The sequence below is a fragment of the Oncorhynchus tshawytscha genome, linkage group LG04, assembly GCF_018296145.1.
Source record: "Oncorhynchus tshawytscha isolate Ot180627B linkage group LG04, Otsh_v2.0, whole genome shotgun sequence".
Classification (NCBI taxonomy): Eukaryota; Metazoa; Chordata; class Actinopteri; order Salmoniformes; family Salmonidae; genus Oncorhynchus; species Oncorhynchus tshawytscha.
Window position 1 is genome coordinate 46,486,849 of NC_056432.1, and position 17,826 is coordinate 46,504,674.

Below are 17,826 nucleotides of genomic sequence, written 5' to 3' on the forward strand. Positions count from 1 at the left end.
ATTCAAAATCAAATACAAATTCACCATAATTGTAGGTTAACTTTGTAAGCCACCCTGCACAACAAACAGCATCGCCTAGGCCTATAAGTTCTCTCCCATATTCACGGATAGAACGTTTTGAGCGTAATTTAAGCCAACCAGTCCATCAAGTATGCATAATAATACAGTCCACATTCTAAGGTGATTACTAGAATATGTTTAATTTCAGAGTATAGGCTAGACCAGTTATGTACTAAAAACTCAGTTTTTTTGCCATGCTAATATGTGATAGACTATTAGGATATGTATTGTATAACAGCACAATCATTATTTTAATTCTGTTTTTTGGGGGGGACTTGGGCTCATACAGTTGAAGTTGGAAGTTTACATACACCTTAGCCAAATACTTTTAAACTCAGTTTTTCACAATTCCTGACATTTAATCATAATAAAAATTCCCTGTCTTAGGCCAGTTAGGATCACCAATTTCTTTTAAGAATATGAAATGTCAGAATAATAGAGGATAATTATTTATTTAAGCTTTTATTTCTTTCATCACATTCCCGGTGGGTCAGAAATTTACATACACTCAATTAGTATTTGGTAGCATTGCCTTTACATTGCTTAACTTGGGTCAAACGTTTTGGGTAGCCTTCCACAAGCTTCCCACAATAAGTTGGGTGAATTTTGGCCCATTCCTCCTGACAGAGCTGGTGTAACTGAGTCAGGTTTATAGGCCGCCTTGCTCGCACACACTTTTTCAGTTCTGCCCACAAATGTTCTATAGGATTGAGGTCAGGGTTTTGTGATGGCCACTCCAATACCTTGACTTTGTTGTCCTTAAGCCATTTTGCCACAAATGTGGAAGTATGCTTGGGGTCATTGTCCATTTGGTAGACCCATTTGCGACCAAGCTTTAACTTCCTGATTGATGTTTTGAGATGTTGCTTCAACATATCCACATAATTTTCCTCCCTCATGTTGCCATCTATTTTGTGAAGTGCACCAGTCCCTCCTACAGCAAAGCACCCCCACAACATGATGTTGCCACCCCCGTGCTTCGCGGTTGGGATGGGGTTCTTCGGCTTGCAAGCATCCCCCTTTAACCTACAAACATAATGATAGTCATCATGGCCAAACAGTTATATTTTTGTTTCATCAGACCACAGGACAAAAAGTGTGATCTTTGTCCCCATGTGCAGTTGCAAACCGTAGTCTGGCTGTTTTATGGCGGTTTAGGAGCTGCGGCTTCTTCCTTGCTGAGCGGCCTTTCAGGTTATGTCGATATAGGACTTGTTTTACTGTGGATATAGATACTTTTGTACCTGTTTCCTCCAGCATCTCCACAAGGTCCTTTGCTGCTGTTCTGGGATTGATTTGCACTTTTTGCACCAAAGTACGTTTTCTAGGAGACAGAACGCGTCTCCTTCCTGAGCGGTATGACGGCTGCATGGTCCCATGGTTTTCATACTTGCATACTATTGTTTGTACAGATGAAAGTGGAACCTTCAGGCGTTTGAAAATTGCTCCCAAAGATGAACCAGACTTGTGGAGGGCTACACATTTTTTTCTGAGGTCTTGTCTGATTTCTTTTGATTTTCCCATGATGTCAAGCAAAGAGGCACTGAGTTTGAAGGTAGGCCTTGAAATACATCCACAGGTACACATCCAATTGACTCAAATGATGTCAATTAGCTTATCAGAAGCTTCTAAAGCCATGGCATCATTTTCTGGAATTTTCCAAGTTGTTTAAAGGCCCAGTCAACTTAGTGTATGTAAACTCCTGACCGACTGGAATTGTGATACAGTGAATTTTAAGTGAAATAATCTGCCTGTAAACAATTGCTGGAAAAATGACTTATGTCATGCACAAAGTAGATATCCTAACTGATTTGCCAAAACTATAGTTTGTTAACAAGAAATTTGTGGAGTGGTTGAAAAATGAGTTTTAATGACTCAAACCTAAGTGTATGTAAACGTCCGACTTCAACTGCATTTAGACATATGCGTATGCATAAGCTCTAATATGCATTTGGTTGTTCTACACATTTCGTTGTGCTCGGCTCTGAAACAACATCCACAACGACCATGTTTTCCACTCAGTTGTTGAACTTCTTTCTTCAAATTGATCATCACAGTGAGGTCAAAATGTTTTACCTAATGGTGGGTTTTAAAAGCATGATAGTATTTTGATGATAAGTTGACAAGGTAAAAATCTGTCATTCTGCCCCTGAACAAGCCAGTTAAAGCCACTGTTCCTAGGCTGTCATTGTAAATAAGAATTTGTTCTTCACTGACTTGCCTAGTTAAATAAAGGTTAAATAAAAACATTTAAATAAGTGTTTGATGTTATTTTCCATTGATTTTCCCATTGGTCTCAGTGTGGTTAGAGGGACAATAAGAGCTCTGAGTGCCAGACCATTAGCGACCTGATGGTTGTTAGTGATTTGGGTACTACCAAAGCATGTCCAGAGTGCATAATAGGAGATTACCATGACTCAACGTTTATGTGGAATTTGACTGTGTTCATGACACGACTGCCGGTGTTGCGGTAATATGGTCACCGCAACGGTCCTATATGCAGTGACATTTTGATTTGTCACAATGCCTGGTAAGTATCATAACATGGACATATACATGCACACAAAAACACCTCTTTAGTGGAAAAAGGTGGAGACTCGAAGCTTTCACTCCCTTCAAGCATGGGTGTCCGGATTGAAGACTCCGCCCCCTGAGGAGAGGCCTGAGAGTCTGAACCTGGAGACTAGAGAGAGAGTGAGGAGAGGAAGAGAGAGAAAGGAAGAGAGAGAGATAGAGAGAGAAAGCTAATTTTACTTCCATCATTCAAACATAAAAACATCAAACAGAGCAAGACTTATACAAGACCTTTCACTGAACCAAATCAATAAGGGTAACACCCACATTTGGTTCAAACTCAACAAAAGCACGGTCCTTAGTGACAATCCTTTATATGTACTGTATGTGCAGTCTATGCTTCTCACTCAAATTCAGTTTTATGATAATTTCCAAAGAGAAACCAACCAGTTCCAAGTTGATGGAAATGTGCTTTCGTGTTGGGATTTTAATGCTAGAACAAGTTCTGAACCTGACTGTGTAGACCCTTAGGGTAATAAACATATACAGTATTTGGACATTTGGACAACCTGTATCAATGATTTCCTTTCGAGTACATATAGAGCAAACCTCCCTGACTTAAATTTGGCTTTGATAGCTGCCACAAAAACACATTTATGCAAAAGGAAAAGCATCCTAGTTGAAAATCTCAAAAGAGAAATGGTTAGATTCCGAGTGTAAACTCAAGGATATTTATCAAATAAAAAACATTACCAACCACAAGATTCAGCAAGAATATTGTGGTACATTTAAAGAATACAAACAAAACCTAAGATGTAAGAAACGGAAGCATTTTGAAAACTATGAAAACCAGTTCTGGGAGTAATGGAATGGCTTAAAAGGAGAACAGAAGAATGATCAAGGCAACATCTGGAAAGATAATTTTGAAAGTCTCTATGGAATAATATCATAAGACGACCTTACTTTAAAACAAAGAGATATCCAAGAAAAACCTCATTAAAAACAACCAGAACCCAATTGACTACCAAATTACACGAGCTGAACTTTCAAACATACAAGCCTTAAAACCTGGAAAGGCATGTGGCCCTGACAGCATCAGGAATGAAATGGTTAAACACAGTGCTCCTGAGCTGCAGGATGCCTAATTAAAACTATTCAACCAGGTTTTGGAGAGTGGCTGCTTCCCTGGTACTTGGAACCAAGGGTTCAAAACCCCCATATAAAAAAGCGACAAATTACATTAATATTTAGTCATTTAGCAGACGAATTAAACCGCAACAACCATTGAGAGCAATTGTAATGGCGTCTTTTGTCGGCACTTTTACAGAGGGTTTACAGAGGCTCCGCCATGGCTCGTTGGGCAAAGCCTGTGAAGAAATTAATTGGGTTCTTGGAGGGTATTTGGATAAATGCAGAAAATAAGGTCTGTGATAAACACAGGATTAGGAGATTTTATACGTTTTTTTTCCTACGAATAATCTTCATCAGTTTACATCACTTTTTGAGAATTTGAAAGCATTTATGTAATTGAAAAAAGTATGCTTACATGTAAAATGTAAAAAATTTAAAACTACAGCGCATGCCTTTGATGTCACCAACGCAAAGCTTCACAGCTCAATCAAAATGTCAAGACATGGCTGGATAGCCGTGTAAAACAGCTCTGGGATATCGACAGCCAGAGACTGTCTGAACCCTTTACACTCGTGGGAATTGGCCTATATAGATAGGGATAGATGGAAATGTTTCTTACAGAAGAAATATGAAAAGCAAATGCATGCACAAGCATGGAAGCAATTAAAACAGTTTGGAGATTATGGGGAAATTATTAGACTAAAGTTACAGGCACAACAGTCCATCTGACATAATACTGAATCCAAACTTTACACTATTGATCTAATGTGCATTTTACGTTTACTGTACTTTTTGCTATATTCGTGGTAAATGTGGGGTACTGTAGGTGCAACATAAGACAAAACAATTACAAGGGTTTGAGTGAGAGGACTAACTGGTGTCTCCAAGTGGCCACACTCCTCTCCAAAGTGTGCACAGTTCCTAAGTCATTTCAATGCACTTTTATGAGTCAAAGAAGAGTCTTCAACTATAAGGTGTTTTTTGATCTCTCCTAGCTGTACCGTTGAGGAACTAGAGCAAAGCACACTTCTAGTTGTTTTGTTTGGAACACAACCCTGCATCTCCGCCATCACACAATTATTGTTGCTTGTTTACGCAACCCATAAAAACGGCTCATTATAAATCGCAATCTGGATCAGGTGGGCATCGATTGAAAGCTTGTTCTGTTCAATTGCCAACGTGACTAGCTTAAGTTATAAAATATGATCTTAGAGTGTTACTGTAGGGCTTTCACAAGGTAATTCAGAGAAACAAATCGTCATTTTTGATACACAGAGAAAGGATTCATTAGTGCATTCAGGTGCGTGTTCTGTGGCAAATTTTCTTCACAATAGACAAACATAGGCTCCTTCTGTTCAGAACAAGCCAGGATATGATGCCATATCTGTGGAACTTGTTCAGTTTATGTCTCAGTTGTTGAATCTTGTTATGTTCATACAAATATTTACACATGTTAAGTTTGTTGAAAATAAACACAGTTGACAGTGAGAGGACGTTTCTTTTTTTCTGAGTTTAGATGTTGGAACATTGCTGCGAGGTCTTGCTTCCATTCAGCCACAAGAGCATTAGTGAGGTTGGGCACTGATGCTGGGTGATCAGGCCTGGCTCGCGGTCCAATTTATCCTAAAGGTGTTCGATGGGGTTGAGGTCAGGGTTCTGTAAAGGCTCGTATTGTTCTTCCACACATCATTATCTTATCCGTGGAAGCTCGTAGAAATGCAATTAGCAGAATGGATATTCCAATTCAAAGCAATGACCACATCGGCAGCCATATTGGATGCACTATTTGGAACGCTTGATGAATTGAAGCTTCCATAGAAATTAATATAGCACTAATCTATGGCCTGTCTATTGATTCTCTATCTATGTGGGCGCTCCTATCCATCGATGCTCCATTGCCCAATACCCATAGTTCCAGTAGCTACTTCTCTGCACAGAAAACACACCTAGGTTGACTCATAAATATTCTTCAACAATATTCAGTGATGTTTCATTCATACAGCTCACCTGTCATACATTTTAGACATTTAGAGAAATTGAAGGGAAAACAACTCCCACAATGAAAACTGGCCCGAATCCACAGTCCATAGAAAAAGAAGTCCAGGTCCAACACCTAACAACATAGGAGGAATGTTTGGTATAAATCCACCAAAACTACACTGATGTTCACTCCAAACAAACCTGGCTTCCATGGTTTTCATGCAGACGGTCTACCAGGAAATCCCAGAAGTTCTCCATACTTTGAGCCTGAACAACGGTCAAACTATGACGCAGACTGTCCTTAACTTACACACACAGACAGACTACCTAGTGGCTACAGAACCTGAATGAGGTAAACTAGCTAACCTTCTCTCAAGGTACTGTGGTGGTAATGTATCTACAGTCTCTGGTAGCTTGGTACTGAGTCTGAGCTCTGCTCTACTCCTGTTTCACAAGCTATCAGAATTCACAATGGACTTGTCAGAAAGGCACAGGGGTGTGTGTGTGTCTGTGTGTCTGTGTATAGACAGAGGCCTGCAGTGGATGAAAACAGGCTCTCTTCAATGTTATCGGAAACCCTCTGAATTATTCACTCTCTCTCTCTCTCTCTCTCTCATCTACACTAAATAAATAATCCTGGGGAAGGCAAAAATAACATGTTCTTCTGATGAACGGGAAACTGCCAGAAAGGAGAAGTAAATGACACTATAGTACAGTACGCATAAGGTCATTATAGCACAGTCTTAACCCACTTCTCTTTCTCTCTCTCTGATATATTTAAGGGGCTTTATTGGCATGGGAAACATATGCTTAAATTGCCAAATTAAGTGAAATAGATTAGACAAATGTGAAATTAACAATAAAAAATGTACAGTAAACATTACACTCACAAAAGTTCCAAAAGAATAAAGACATTTAAAATGTCATTTATGTCTATATACAGTGTTGTAATTAAAGTACAAAAGGGAAAATAAATAAACATAGGTTGTATTTACAATGGTATTGTTCTTCACTGGTTGCCCTTTTCTTGTGGCAACAGGTCAAATCTCACTGCTGTGACTGCACACTGTGATATTCTACCCAAAATTGGATTTGTTTTTGAATTCTTTGTGTGTTTGTGTAATCTGAGGGAAATATGTGTCTCTAATATGGTCATACATTTGGCAGGAGGTTAGGAAGTGCAGCTCAGTTTCCACCTAATTTTGTAGGGCAGTGTGCACATAGCCTGTCTTCTCTTGAGAGCCATGTCTGCCTACGGCGGCCTTTCTCAATGGCAAGGCTATGCTCTCTGAGTCTGTACATAGTCAAAGATTTCCTTAATTTTGGGTCAGTCACAGTGGTCAGATATTCTGCCATTGTGTACTCTCTGTTTAGGGCCAAATAGCATTTTAGTTTGCTCAGATGTTTTGTAAATTCTTTCCAATGTGTCAAGTAATGGGTCTAATTGTGTTGCTGTCTTGGGGCTCTATGGGGTCTGTTTGTTGTTGTGAACAGAGCCCCAGGGCCAGCTTGCTTAGGGACCTCTACTCCAGGTTAATTTCTCTGTAGGTGATGGCTTTGTTATGGAAGGTTTGGGAATCGCTTCCTTTTAGGTGGTTGTAGAATTTTACGGCTCTTTTCTGGATTTTGATAATTAGCGGGTATCGGCCTAATTCTGCTGTGCATGCATTATTTGGTGTTTTACATTGTACACAGAGGATATTTTTGCAGAATTCTGCATGCAGAGTCTCAATTTGGTGTTGGTCCCATTTAGTGAATTCTTGGTTGGTGAGCGGACCCCAGACGTCAAGTATTTTTAGACAGATCCTAATCGGTATGTCAAATGTTATGTTCCTTTTGATGGCATAGAAAGCCCTTCTTGCCTTGTCTTACCTGTGGCGCTGATGTTTAGACCGTGGTATGTATATTTTTTGTGTGCTCTGGGGCAACGGTGTCGAGATGGAATTTGTATTCATGGTTCTGGCAACTGGACCTTTTTTGGAACACCATTATTTATGTCTTACTGAGATTTACTGTCAGGGCCCAGGTCTGGCAGAATCTGTGCAGAAGATCTAGGTGCTGCAATTGAATCAAATCAACAAAGCATGAGAAGCATTTGTTAGTTAATTAGGGTGTGCAGGGTGAATACGTGGTCTGTCGTACAGATGTGAGGATGATGTTAAAGAGTTTAAGTATAGCCAATTGGAATTTGTGGTCTGTATATTTTATAATTTCATTTAGGATACCATCAACCCAACAGGCTTTTTTGGGTTATGGGTTTGTATTGTGTCCTATAGTTCATTCAGTGTAATTGGTGAATACAGTGGAGTCTCACTCACTCACTCACTCACTCACTCACTCACTCACTCACTCACTCACTCACAATAACAATGTTAGTACCAGCAGCAACTCCATGAGAGCTGGTGGTTGGCTCTGAAATTAATCAAAGACAAACAGAGCTAATTAATGAGTCTCAACAACAGGATAGGAGACAGACAGTAAATCTAGCAGGGCTCTGTTTGTTAAATATAGTGTGTGTGCTCTGTTTGTTAAATATAGTGTGTGTGTGTGTGTGTGTGTGTGTGTGTGTGTGTGTGTGTGTGTGTGTGTGTGTGTGTGTGTGTGTGTGTGTGTGTGTGTGTGTGTGTGTGTGTGCGCATGTGATAAACCACTATGCTGATGGGTTTGACCGTCTCAGGGGATGCGTGTGATCTGATACAATGGCATCAACTCCTCACATCTCTAGACAGTGTCAGGCTCTTATGACTAAAAGTCAACAAACATTACCTCAGCTCACCGCTCATGCGGCACACCTAATAATATGATAAGCTTGAATGTGTTTGTGTGTGTGTTGCGTGACTCTACTAAAACCCAAATGACTGCCTGCTCCCAGACATGAGTCCATTGTTGTCTCCAGAGGTCTGAGTGAGTACAAAGAATCTCTCTCCATCATTCCTTCCCCTTTTGAAGAGGAACAGTCTTTTATACTCAGAGGGGATTTCTCAGGCTAGCGTGACAGTAGTAAAGTGTCCATCCATCCACTAGTCACTCTCATCACTACTATGCCCCCGGGTAGTTATACAGAAGAGTAAGAGCTCCAGTGGTGTAAACCCCCCACCCCCCTCTCCCCACCACCTCAACCCACCAACCTCCCATTACCAGCCCCCGTCCCCGACCGTGCATGAAGGCAGTCCCCTCCTATACTCCATGTTCACCCACGACTGCGTGGCCAAGCACAACTCCAATACGATCATTAAGTTTGCTGACGACACAACAGTGGTAGGCCTAATCACCGACAACGATGGCAGCTGGCAGTGTGGTGCAAGGACAACAACCTCTCCCTCAATGTGAATAAGACAAAGGAGCTGATCGTGGACTATAGGAAAAGAAGGGCCGGATATGCCCCCTTTAACATCGACGGGGCTGAAGTGGAGAAGGGTCGAGAGTTTCAAGTTCCTTGGTGTCAACATCACCAACAAACTATCATGGTCCAAACACACCAAGACAGTTGTGAAGAGGGCACGACAACACCTTTTCCCCCTCAGGAGAATGAAAAGATTTGTCATGGGTCCTCAGATCCTCAAAAGGTTATACAGCTGCACCATCGAGAGCATCCTGACCGGTTGCATCACCACCTGTTATGGCAACTGCTCAGCATCTGACCGTAAGGCACTGCAGAGGGTAGTGCGTATGGCCCAGGGGTGGCAGGTAGCCTAGTGGTTAGAGTGTTGGGCCAATAACCGAAAGGTTGCTGGATTTGAATACCCGAGCTGACAAGGTAAAAATCTGTCGCTCTGCCCCTGAGCAAGGCAGTTAACCCACTGTTTCCCGGGTGCCGAAGACATGGATGTCGATTAAGGTAGACCCCCGGACTTCTCTGATTCAGAAGGGCTGGGTTAAATACGGAAGACACATTTCAGTTGAAGGCATTCAGTTATACAACTGACTAGGTATTCCCCCTTTCCTGACATCCAGAACCTATATACTAGGCGGTGTCAGAGGAAGCGAAGCGCCAAGTCTAGGACCAAAATGCTCCTCTTTGGGCTGCATCCCGTTAACGGGATGATATGACAACAGCCAGTGAAAGTGCAGGGCGCCAAATTCAAAACAACATAAATCTCATAATTACAATTCCTCAAACATACATGTATCTTATACCGTTTTAAAGGTAGTCTTGTTGTTAATCCCACCACAGTGTACGATTTCAAATAACCACAAACGATTATGTTAGGTCACCACCAAACCACAATTAAAACACCCATTTTTCCAGCCAAAGAGAGGAGTCACAAAAAGCACAAATAGAGATAAAATGAATCACTAACCTTTGATGATCTTCATCAGATGACACTCATAGGACTTCTTGTTACACAATACATGTATGTTTTGTTTGATAAAGTTCATATTTATATCAAAAAAGCTGAGTTTACATTGGCGTGTTACATTCACCAGTTCCAAAAACATCCAGTGATTTTGCATAGCCACATCGATTCAACAGAAATACTCATCATAAATGTAGATGATAACACACATTGAATTATAGATATACCTCTCCTTAATCCAACCGCTGTGTCAGATTTTTTAAAAACTTTACGGAAAAAGCAAACCATGCAGTAATCTGAGACGGCGCTCAGAACAATAGTCAAATTGGCCACCATGTTAGAGTCAACATAAACCATAAATTACATGCTAAATATTCCCTTACCTTTGATGATCTTCATCAGAATGCACTCCCAGGAATCCCAGGTCCACAATAAATGCTTGATTTGTTCGATAATGTCCGTTATTTATGTCCAATTAGATACTTTTGTTAGCGCGTTTGGTACACCTATCCAAACGCTGGTGCTGGTCGACCATTTTTTCAGACAAAATCTTCAAAAAGTAAAATTACAGGTCGAAGAAACATTTCAAAATAAGTACGGAATCAATCATTAGGATGTTTTTATCATACATTTTCAATAAAGTTCCAACCAGAGAATTCCTTTGTGCCTTGAGGAGGAACGGAACGCAGGAAGATATCATGTGGGATGCGCGTGACCTTGGAACTGGTTCTCTGCCAGTAGTCTGATTCATTCCCCTCTTATTCAGTCCCACAACACAGTAGAAGCCTCATTCAAATTTCTATAGACGGTTGACATCAAGTGGAAGCCCTAGGAAGTGAATCTTCATTCATATCGCAATGGGATTTCAATAGGGAATATTTTGAAAATATACCAATCCCCGATTTCTTATTTCCTGTTTGGATTTCTTCTCAGGTTCTCACAGACATCATTCAAACAGTTTCAGAAACTTCAGAGTGTTTTCTATCCAATACTAATAATAATATGCATATATTAGCAACTGAGACTGAGGAGCAGGCCGTTTACTCTGGGCACCTTTCATCCAAGCTACTCAATAGTGCCCCTGCAGCCATAAGATTTCTACCCCTGCTGAACAATTAATCAAACGGCCACCCGGACTATTTACATTGACCCTCTGCTACTCATCTATGCATATTCACTTTACAAATGACCTCGACTAACCTGCACATTGACTCGGTACCGGTACCCCTGTAACAGGGGTTGGGTTATCGTTATGTTATTTTCTTGTGTTACTTGTTGATTTTTTAAAATATATGTATTTTTTTATTACTTTAGTTTATTTAGTAAATCTTTTCTTAACTCTATTTCTTGAACTGCATTGTTGTTTAAGGGCTTGTAAAGTAAGCATTTTACGGTAAGGCGCGTGTGACAAATCAGCATGCCATCTCCCTGAATGAGACAGGAGTCTCCCTAAATGCAACAAAGTCAAACTTTGGTGGAGTGGGGTGGTGTCTCTAAATAATGCTAATTGAACTATTCTCCTATTTGTTTAAAATGCAATTTGTACTGCTACAGTGGTACATTTTTAAATAAAATATTATTCCAAATTAAACGAACATGCCCACCTCTGGTCAAAAAAAAAGAAAATAAGACACGTCTTCACTATTAGGCCCATAAAAAACATTCTGAAAACATAGGAGGTCCCGTGAAAAAAGTACTGACCCCTGAATGTCACGGTATAATTCGCATTCAGCAATCCTCTCCGACTCTTCCCTCACTCTCTCATGCTCGCTTCTCCATCCTCCCCTTTTATTTCTTCCTCTCTTAATCTACACTCTACCCCCTCCCCCCTCTTATCAGTGTCAGGCTGTCGAGGTCTGGCAGGCCAAGACAGCTCCATTTGCAAGGCTGACTGTGTAGTGGAGAAGCTAAGAGAGGAAAGGTGGCGTGCAACCACAGAGCTAGGAGGAATACTGATGAGATGAGACCGCTGGTCAAACGATTCAACCAACCTACCCACGCTATAGCTACTGCAGCAGGCAAACGGGGAGGGGAGGAGGATCATTTGTCCTCACAGCCACCACTCAGAAAGCAAAACCAGTATGTGACAAACAGCCCCTCTGAGGGAAAGAGGGATAATGAGAGGAGGAGGGGGAGAGGGGGAGAGGGAAGAGAAAAGGGGAGATGACGTGTTATAGAGATATGAAGTGAGAAGGGGATAGTGAGACAGAAAAGAGGGAAAGAGAAAGATAAATGAGGGAGAGGAAGAAAGGGGAGGAGTCTAATCTTGTGGTCTTGAAACCAGGAGGATATGTGTTATTCAGCTCTTCTGCTGTTGCCTTTCCAGACCATGATCCAATACATTCAAAATACAACTAAACCTTTTCCTAGGCTGTATCTCAATAGTCTAAAGTTGATTCCTCTTTTCCTTACCTCCTCTCCTTCTATTGTACTGATTTGAAAGAACTGGAGAGACGAGCTAATTTCATAGTGAGCATCCTCCATATTGCTCTTGAATTATAGATATACCTCTCCTTAATGCAACCGCTGTGTCAGATTTATTTATTTTTTCTGGCTGGAAAAATGGCTATCTTGTCTTTTCATATAAATAAAGATAGAGAAAGAAGACAAGGGAAGGAAAGGAAGCCACTTCAGAATATTAAGAGACCCTTCTTCTTTCCTGTCCTGACCAGTCTGAGGTTGTAACTCAAGATGCTATCTACTGTATCTTTATATAAGAATTACATCATTATTAAGCAACCAGCTTCATTACAGTGTGTCAGGTGACCACACACATGCACACACATTTACGCACGCGCGCACACGCATTCACACACACAGGTGAGGTGACTAAACCAACACACACCCACTAGTGTTAGTCTGTATCAAACCAGTACTCACGTCGCCCCCTAGTGAGGGTTGCAGGTCACAACACTCAGCGGTGGGACTCAGGTCCTGTCTCATCACCCAGATGGGTTCTTTAGGCTCATCAGGGGTGTAGGGTGACCTCACCGTCCTGGTCTTCACCTCCTCTATGGCCTCTTTGATGTCCTTTATGGCCAGGGTGATGGCGTCTCTTTTCTCACGACTGTTACGAACCCCAGACGAGTCCTCAGAGGGACTGTCTGCTGGGGCTGGAACGCCCTCTCCTTCTCTCTCATCCCCCTCGCTTTCCATCTCTCCCTTGGGATGTTTGGAGTCTGTGGGGGCGTCGGATTGGGAGTTGTAAGAGTCTCCCTCTTCCTCTCCTCCTTTCATCATGTCTTCTTTGTCTCCTCCCTCCCCCAACCCAGCAGCAGCTCTTTCCAGACTCTGAGAGCTGGAACTCTCTCTGACTTCCGTTACGATCATGTTGATGTCCTCTTCACCGTCCTGGTCACAGCTGTCTGCCCGCGGGTACGGAGCAAACTCCGCCTCCTTCTCAGGACTGTCTGACTCGCCGTCCGAGCGCTCGTCATAGTGGTGCAGCCTCGACCCCACTGCCTCCTGCTGCCAGTAGTCCCCGCCCCCGTCCCCCCCCTCAAACAGACGGAACGCCGCCTTTCTCTGCTGGAGGTTCTCGTTGGCATTTGTAGGAGTCACCCCCTCAGCAGCAGCAGCAGAGGGGGCGTCGCTGATCTCCTCATACACATGTTCTGTCAGGGAGTAGTGGTAGGCTTCAGAATATGCCTTGTCTTTAGGCTCCATCCCTTCCTCGACGCTGCTGTCCCGTCCCCCCGGCACCCTGGCCCCTCCCCCATGGAGGTTGAGAGGTTGGGTGTAAACGTAGTTAGAGTAACCACCACCAGGGTTCAGGGTTTCCTCTGCCTCCTCCTGACTCTGGGGTCTCCCAACGTCTGGTAGGGGTTCCCGGGGTAAGGGAGGGGGCTGAGGGGGGTAGTTGAGGTTCAGGTTGGGCTGAGGGTGGGGATGGTGCTGCTCTGACTCAGCGCTCTCTGTGTATCCCTCCGCCTCTGGGCGAAGCATCACCTCATAAGTCCCGCCCTCGTCCTCTGCCTCAAGATCTAGGGCCATGACACAGTCGCCCTCCGCCCGGTCTGTGTGTGTGTGGAAAGCACTCTCCGTGCTGGCCGAACGGCCTAACGCAGAGTTATCCCCCTCTGTCTCCCTCTCTCTATACCTCCCTCTCTCCTCCTCATCCTCCTCTGTCTCTTCTCGTTCTGGGGGTAGAGAGTGAACAGGCTGTGGGGCTGGCAGAGGTTGTTGTTGTTGTTGGTGTACCCTCTCAGCCTCTCTCTGCTGTCTCTGTATGTGTCTCTGCTGCTGTGCTCTGAGCCTGGCCTCGCTGTCCCCCTGTCTGCGGTAACGTGTCACTGCAGGACGCAAGATGGGCTGTGACTGACCCTGGGCCTGCTGCTGCTGCTGGGGTTGGGGAGGGGACTGGGCCCCCAGGTGAAGTTCCGCCTCTGGCTCCTCTGTTGACCTGCGTTGTGGGGCCCCTCTGACCCTGCTGCCACCTGCGCCAGGAGCCTCATTATATCTCCTGTAGCGGGGAGCAGGGTGGTTGTTGTTTTCACTACTGTGGTTGCTAGGCTGCCGGGGTCGACCGTTGTTGGTGGCAATGTGGTTGTCGTGGCGACGGCGTTGAGGAGGGGGCAGGTCGGCTTCTACGTGCTCGATCAGCTCCTGGCCATGCTCCACCTCCTCGGGGTTCATGGCTGCCTCGGTTTGGTCGGGGAACGAGGGGGAGAGTCTAGGCGGAATGCATCGCCTGCAGTCTGGGAGAAACGCAGCTCCGTGGAAGGGCTTCTGAGAGAAAAGAAAGAGAGGAGAGTTACAATGCTACTACAAACTAAAACATAGTCAACAAAAGGTATTAAGTCACTCGTAGAGGACAGAAGTTCAATAAGAACTATTTATTAGTAAAAAAAACACAGTTTTACATTAGTGAAACCTTCATCAATCACAGTATTGAGTCTTTAATGCCATAAAGTATGAGACAGCTGGACCACAGTGATAACTCTAGATCATAGACCTCAGAACATCTTGTTTAGCAACCTGTTGAGGCTCCTTCCTTCTCCCCTCACCCCTCATAGCAAAGAGCACTCCCCAGGCCCAACACACACAGCCACCCACACAGAACGTTCCCCAGATCCAGACTCTTCCTGTCATAAAGACCACCTGGAGGTCTAGCCTCTTCTCTCTTCTCTTCCGGTTATATAGCTGGTTACAAAACAGGTACAGACACCGTATGTGTGTGTGACATTGACCCACTTTGTGCTGTCAAGAGCCACAGCAGGCAGAGAGAGAAAGTAAGTGCTAACGTCTTCAGCTCTGGAAGAGAGAGAATGCCACAATCACACGCACACACACACACACACACACACACACACACACACACACACACACACACACACACCCAGAGGAAAACTGACATGAGTAGTGTAACAGGCAATGATTCTGAGGAGAAATATCAACTCCAAACGATGTATGACTACTACCACCACTAACATCACACATTCAGTAAAACATTGAAAGGAATGTAGGGCCTCTGTTTTAATCATATCATTACCCAGATTGGTCAAAGCTTTCTTTAAATGTAAGCTTTTAAATCAGACATCATCACTGGACTGCATTCAATAGAATGATCATAGCCCTATGTTGTCATTCCACAAACACTTTCCAACTCTTTACTATAGTCAATCAATCAAAAAGGAATATTCATTTAATAACTACCAACAATTAGTATTTGGTTGCAGAAGACCACCAGAGAATGAGAATAGAGGCTCTGTTGAATCATAATGAGTAGATGAGAAGGATTTTCTCTCATTCACAATGAAGCATGGGAATCAGTCAGTCTAGGGCTAACACCCCATCTCATTAGCAAAGAAAGGATCTAAAACTACACACGCACACAGCCAGAGCGCACATCTGTGGTAACCATGGTGATAGTCTCCCTTGACAACGACTAGGTGAGGTGTTCAGACTGCAGCAACAAGGAAACTACCTTTCCTCTCCTCTCTGTTCCTGCTTAGCAACCACCTCACACTTGCACACACACAAGTGTGGCAGGCACACACACATGTGTGGCAGGCACACACACAAGTGTGGCGGGCACACACACAAGTGTGGCGGGCACACACACAAGTGTGGCGGGCACACACACAAGTGTGGCGGGCACACACACAAGTGTTGCGGGCACACACACAAGTGTTGCGGGCACACACACAAGGCATACAAGCACAGGCATGCAGGCTGACATTCACACGTACACAGACACACAAGTGTATGCATGCACGCACCCATGTTCAAACACACGCACATAGACATACAAACACAGACACACCCTCTCCCTCGGGACCTGGCAGTCCTTACCCACAACAGCAAGGTGGAGGAAAAAATATAGATGGAGGCAGTCCACAAAAAATGAGAGAAACATAACAGCTGTATATCCAAATGAAGGTAGCTACATCAGGAGAGGCTGCGGTGGAATGAAACCACAACACTGTGACAGTCCAGAGGGTGAGGGAGGGATAGAGAGAGAGTGAGAGAGAGAGAGAGAGAGAGAGAGAGAGAAACTGCTGAAGTAGTAAGACTTACTGCTATCAATTGACTTACTACAGAATGTTAAAGATCTTCTGTAAATCTAGGAGGTTGCTTTTAGATGAATACACACAGAGGGAGGCACATGCACACGTATAGTTGTTGTGATTGATTGAACACACATCAGTCCCTGACGCAGACTTGTATCCATATACAGTGTGAACAACTAGCAAAGGAGCAACTACAGACAGCTGTCAAAATAAAGAAAACACCAACATCAAGTGTCTTAATATGGCGTTGGGCCACCACAAGCCAGAACAGCTTTAATGCACCTAGGCATAGATTATACAAGTGTCTGGAACCCTATTGGAGGGATGCGACACCATACTTCCACGAGTAATTTGGTGTTTTGTTGATGGCTATGGTGGAAAGCCCTGTCTCAGGCGTCGCTCCAGAATCTCCCATAAGTGTTCAATTTGGTTGAGATCAGGTGAATGAGACGGCCATGGCAAATTGGTTTACATCGTTTTCATGCTCATCCAACCATTCAGTGACCACTAGTGCCCTGTGGATGGGGGTATTGTCATTATATGGGGGCAGAGCCATGGTCGCCAAAATAATGGCCAAAATAATGTCCTGCCCAGCATTTTCATACATCACCCTAAGCATGATGGGATGTTAATTGCTTAATTAACTCAGGAACCACACCTGTGTGGAAGCATCTTCTTTCAATATACCTTGTATCCCTCATTTACTTAAGTGTTTCCTTTATTTTGGCAGTTACCTGTATGTAACCGCCGTTACTCAAGCGAAGATAGATTCATCCATATACTGTGCCTACACTTATGCCCGCTGATGTCAAATGTAAATGCCAGAAGCAAAAAGGCAGGGCAACACAGCAGGACTCTGGTATGCTAGAGGGCTCTGGCTGTGAAGGAGGATGCTGATCATACTGCATGAATGTTTCATGATCATCACTGGGTCTGAAGTATCTCTATACTGTACTATAATGGAACCCCTTCAGTTCTCATCACCTTTCTTCTCTATACTGTACTGTATGGAACCCATCCTCCTCACCCCCTCATCCCTTCTTCTCTCCTCACCCCCTCTTCTCACAACTCTCCTCTCTCACCACCTTCCTCACCCACTTTCACCTCACTCCTTCTCCCTCACCCTCCAAAAAAGTGTCAGAACATCAATTTACAGATCTTATCAGAACATACAGTAGTGAAATATGACAGTTAAAATGCCTGAAAATGCTACATTATGAACCTTGACCCCTCTCTCTTCTCCTGCCTTTGATCGTGATATGGTTGGGCAGTTCGGAAGTGAGGTGTGACCCAGCTGGAATGACAGGGAGTGGTGATCTGTGGCTAGGATT

At 43.5% G+C, this 17,826-nt stretch overlaps 1 protein-coding gene across 4 annotated transcripts in view; it reads right to left on the reverse strand.

Annotated features, from left to right (window-relative positions):
• Nucleotides 1–17,826, reverse strand: part of apba1a (amyloid beta (A4) precursor protein-binding, family A, member 1a) — a 61,759-nt gene that overhangs the window by 16,459 nt on the left and 27,474 nt on the right. For 3 of the 4 annotated variants that reach the window (XM_024418279.2, XM_024418277.2, XM_042320809.1), the window contains exons 2-3: nucleotides 12,864–14,711; nucleotides 2,633–2,743 (exon numbers count right to left, since the gene is read on the reverse strand). In XM_024418279.2, the coding sequence (XP_024274047.1) occupies nucleotides 2,633–2,743; nucleotides 12,864–14,618 (1,866 nt within the window). In that variant the 5' untranslated portion in view covers nucleotides 14,619–14,711. The remainder of the gene's footprint in view (nucleotides 1–2,632; nucleotides 2,744–12,863; nucleotides 14,712–17,826) is intronic. The other variant, XM_042320810.1, reaches the window with a different exon arrangement.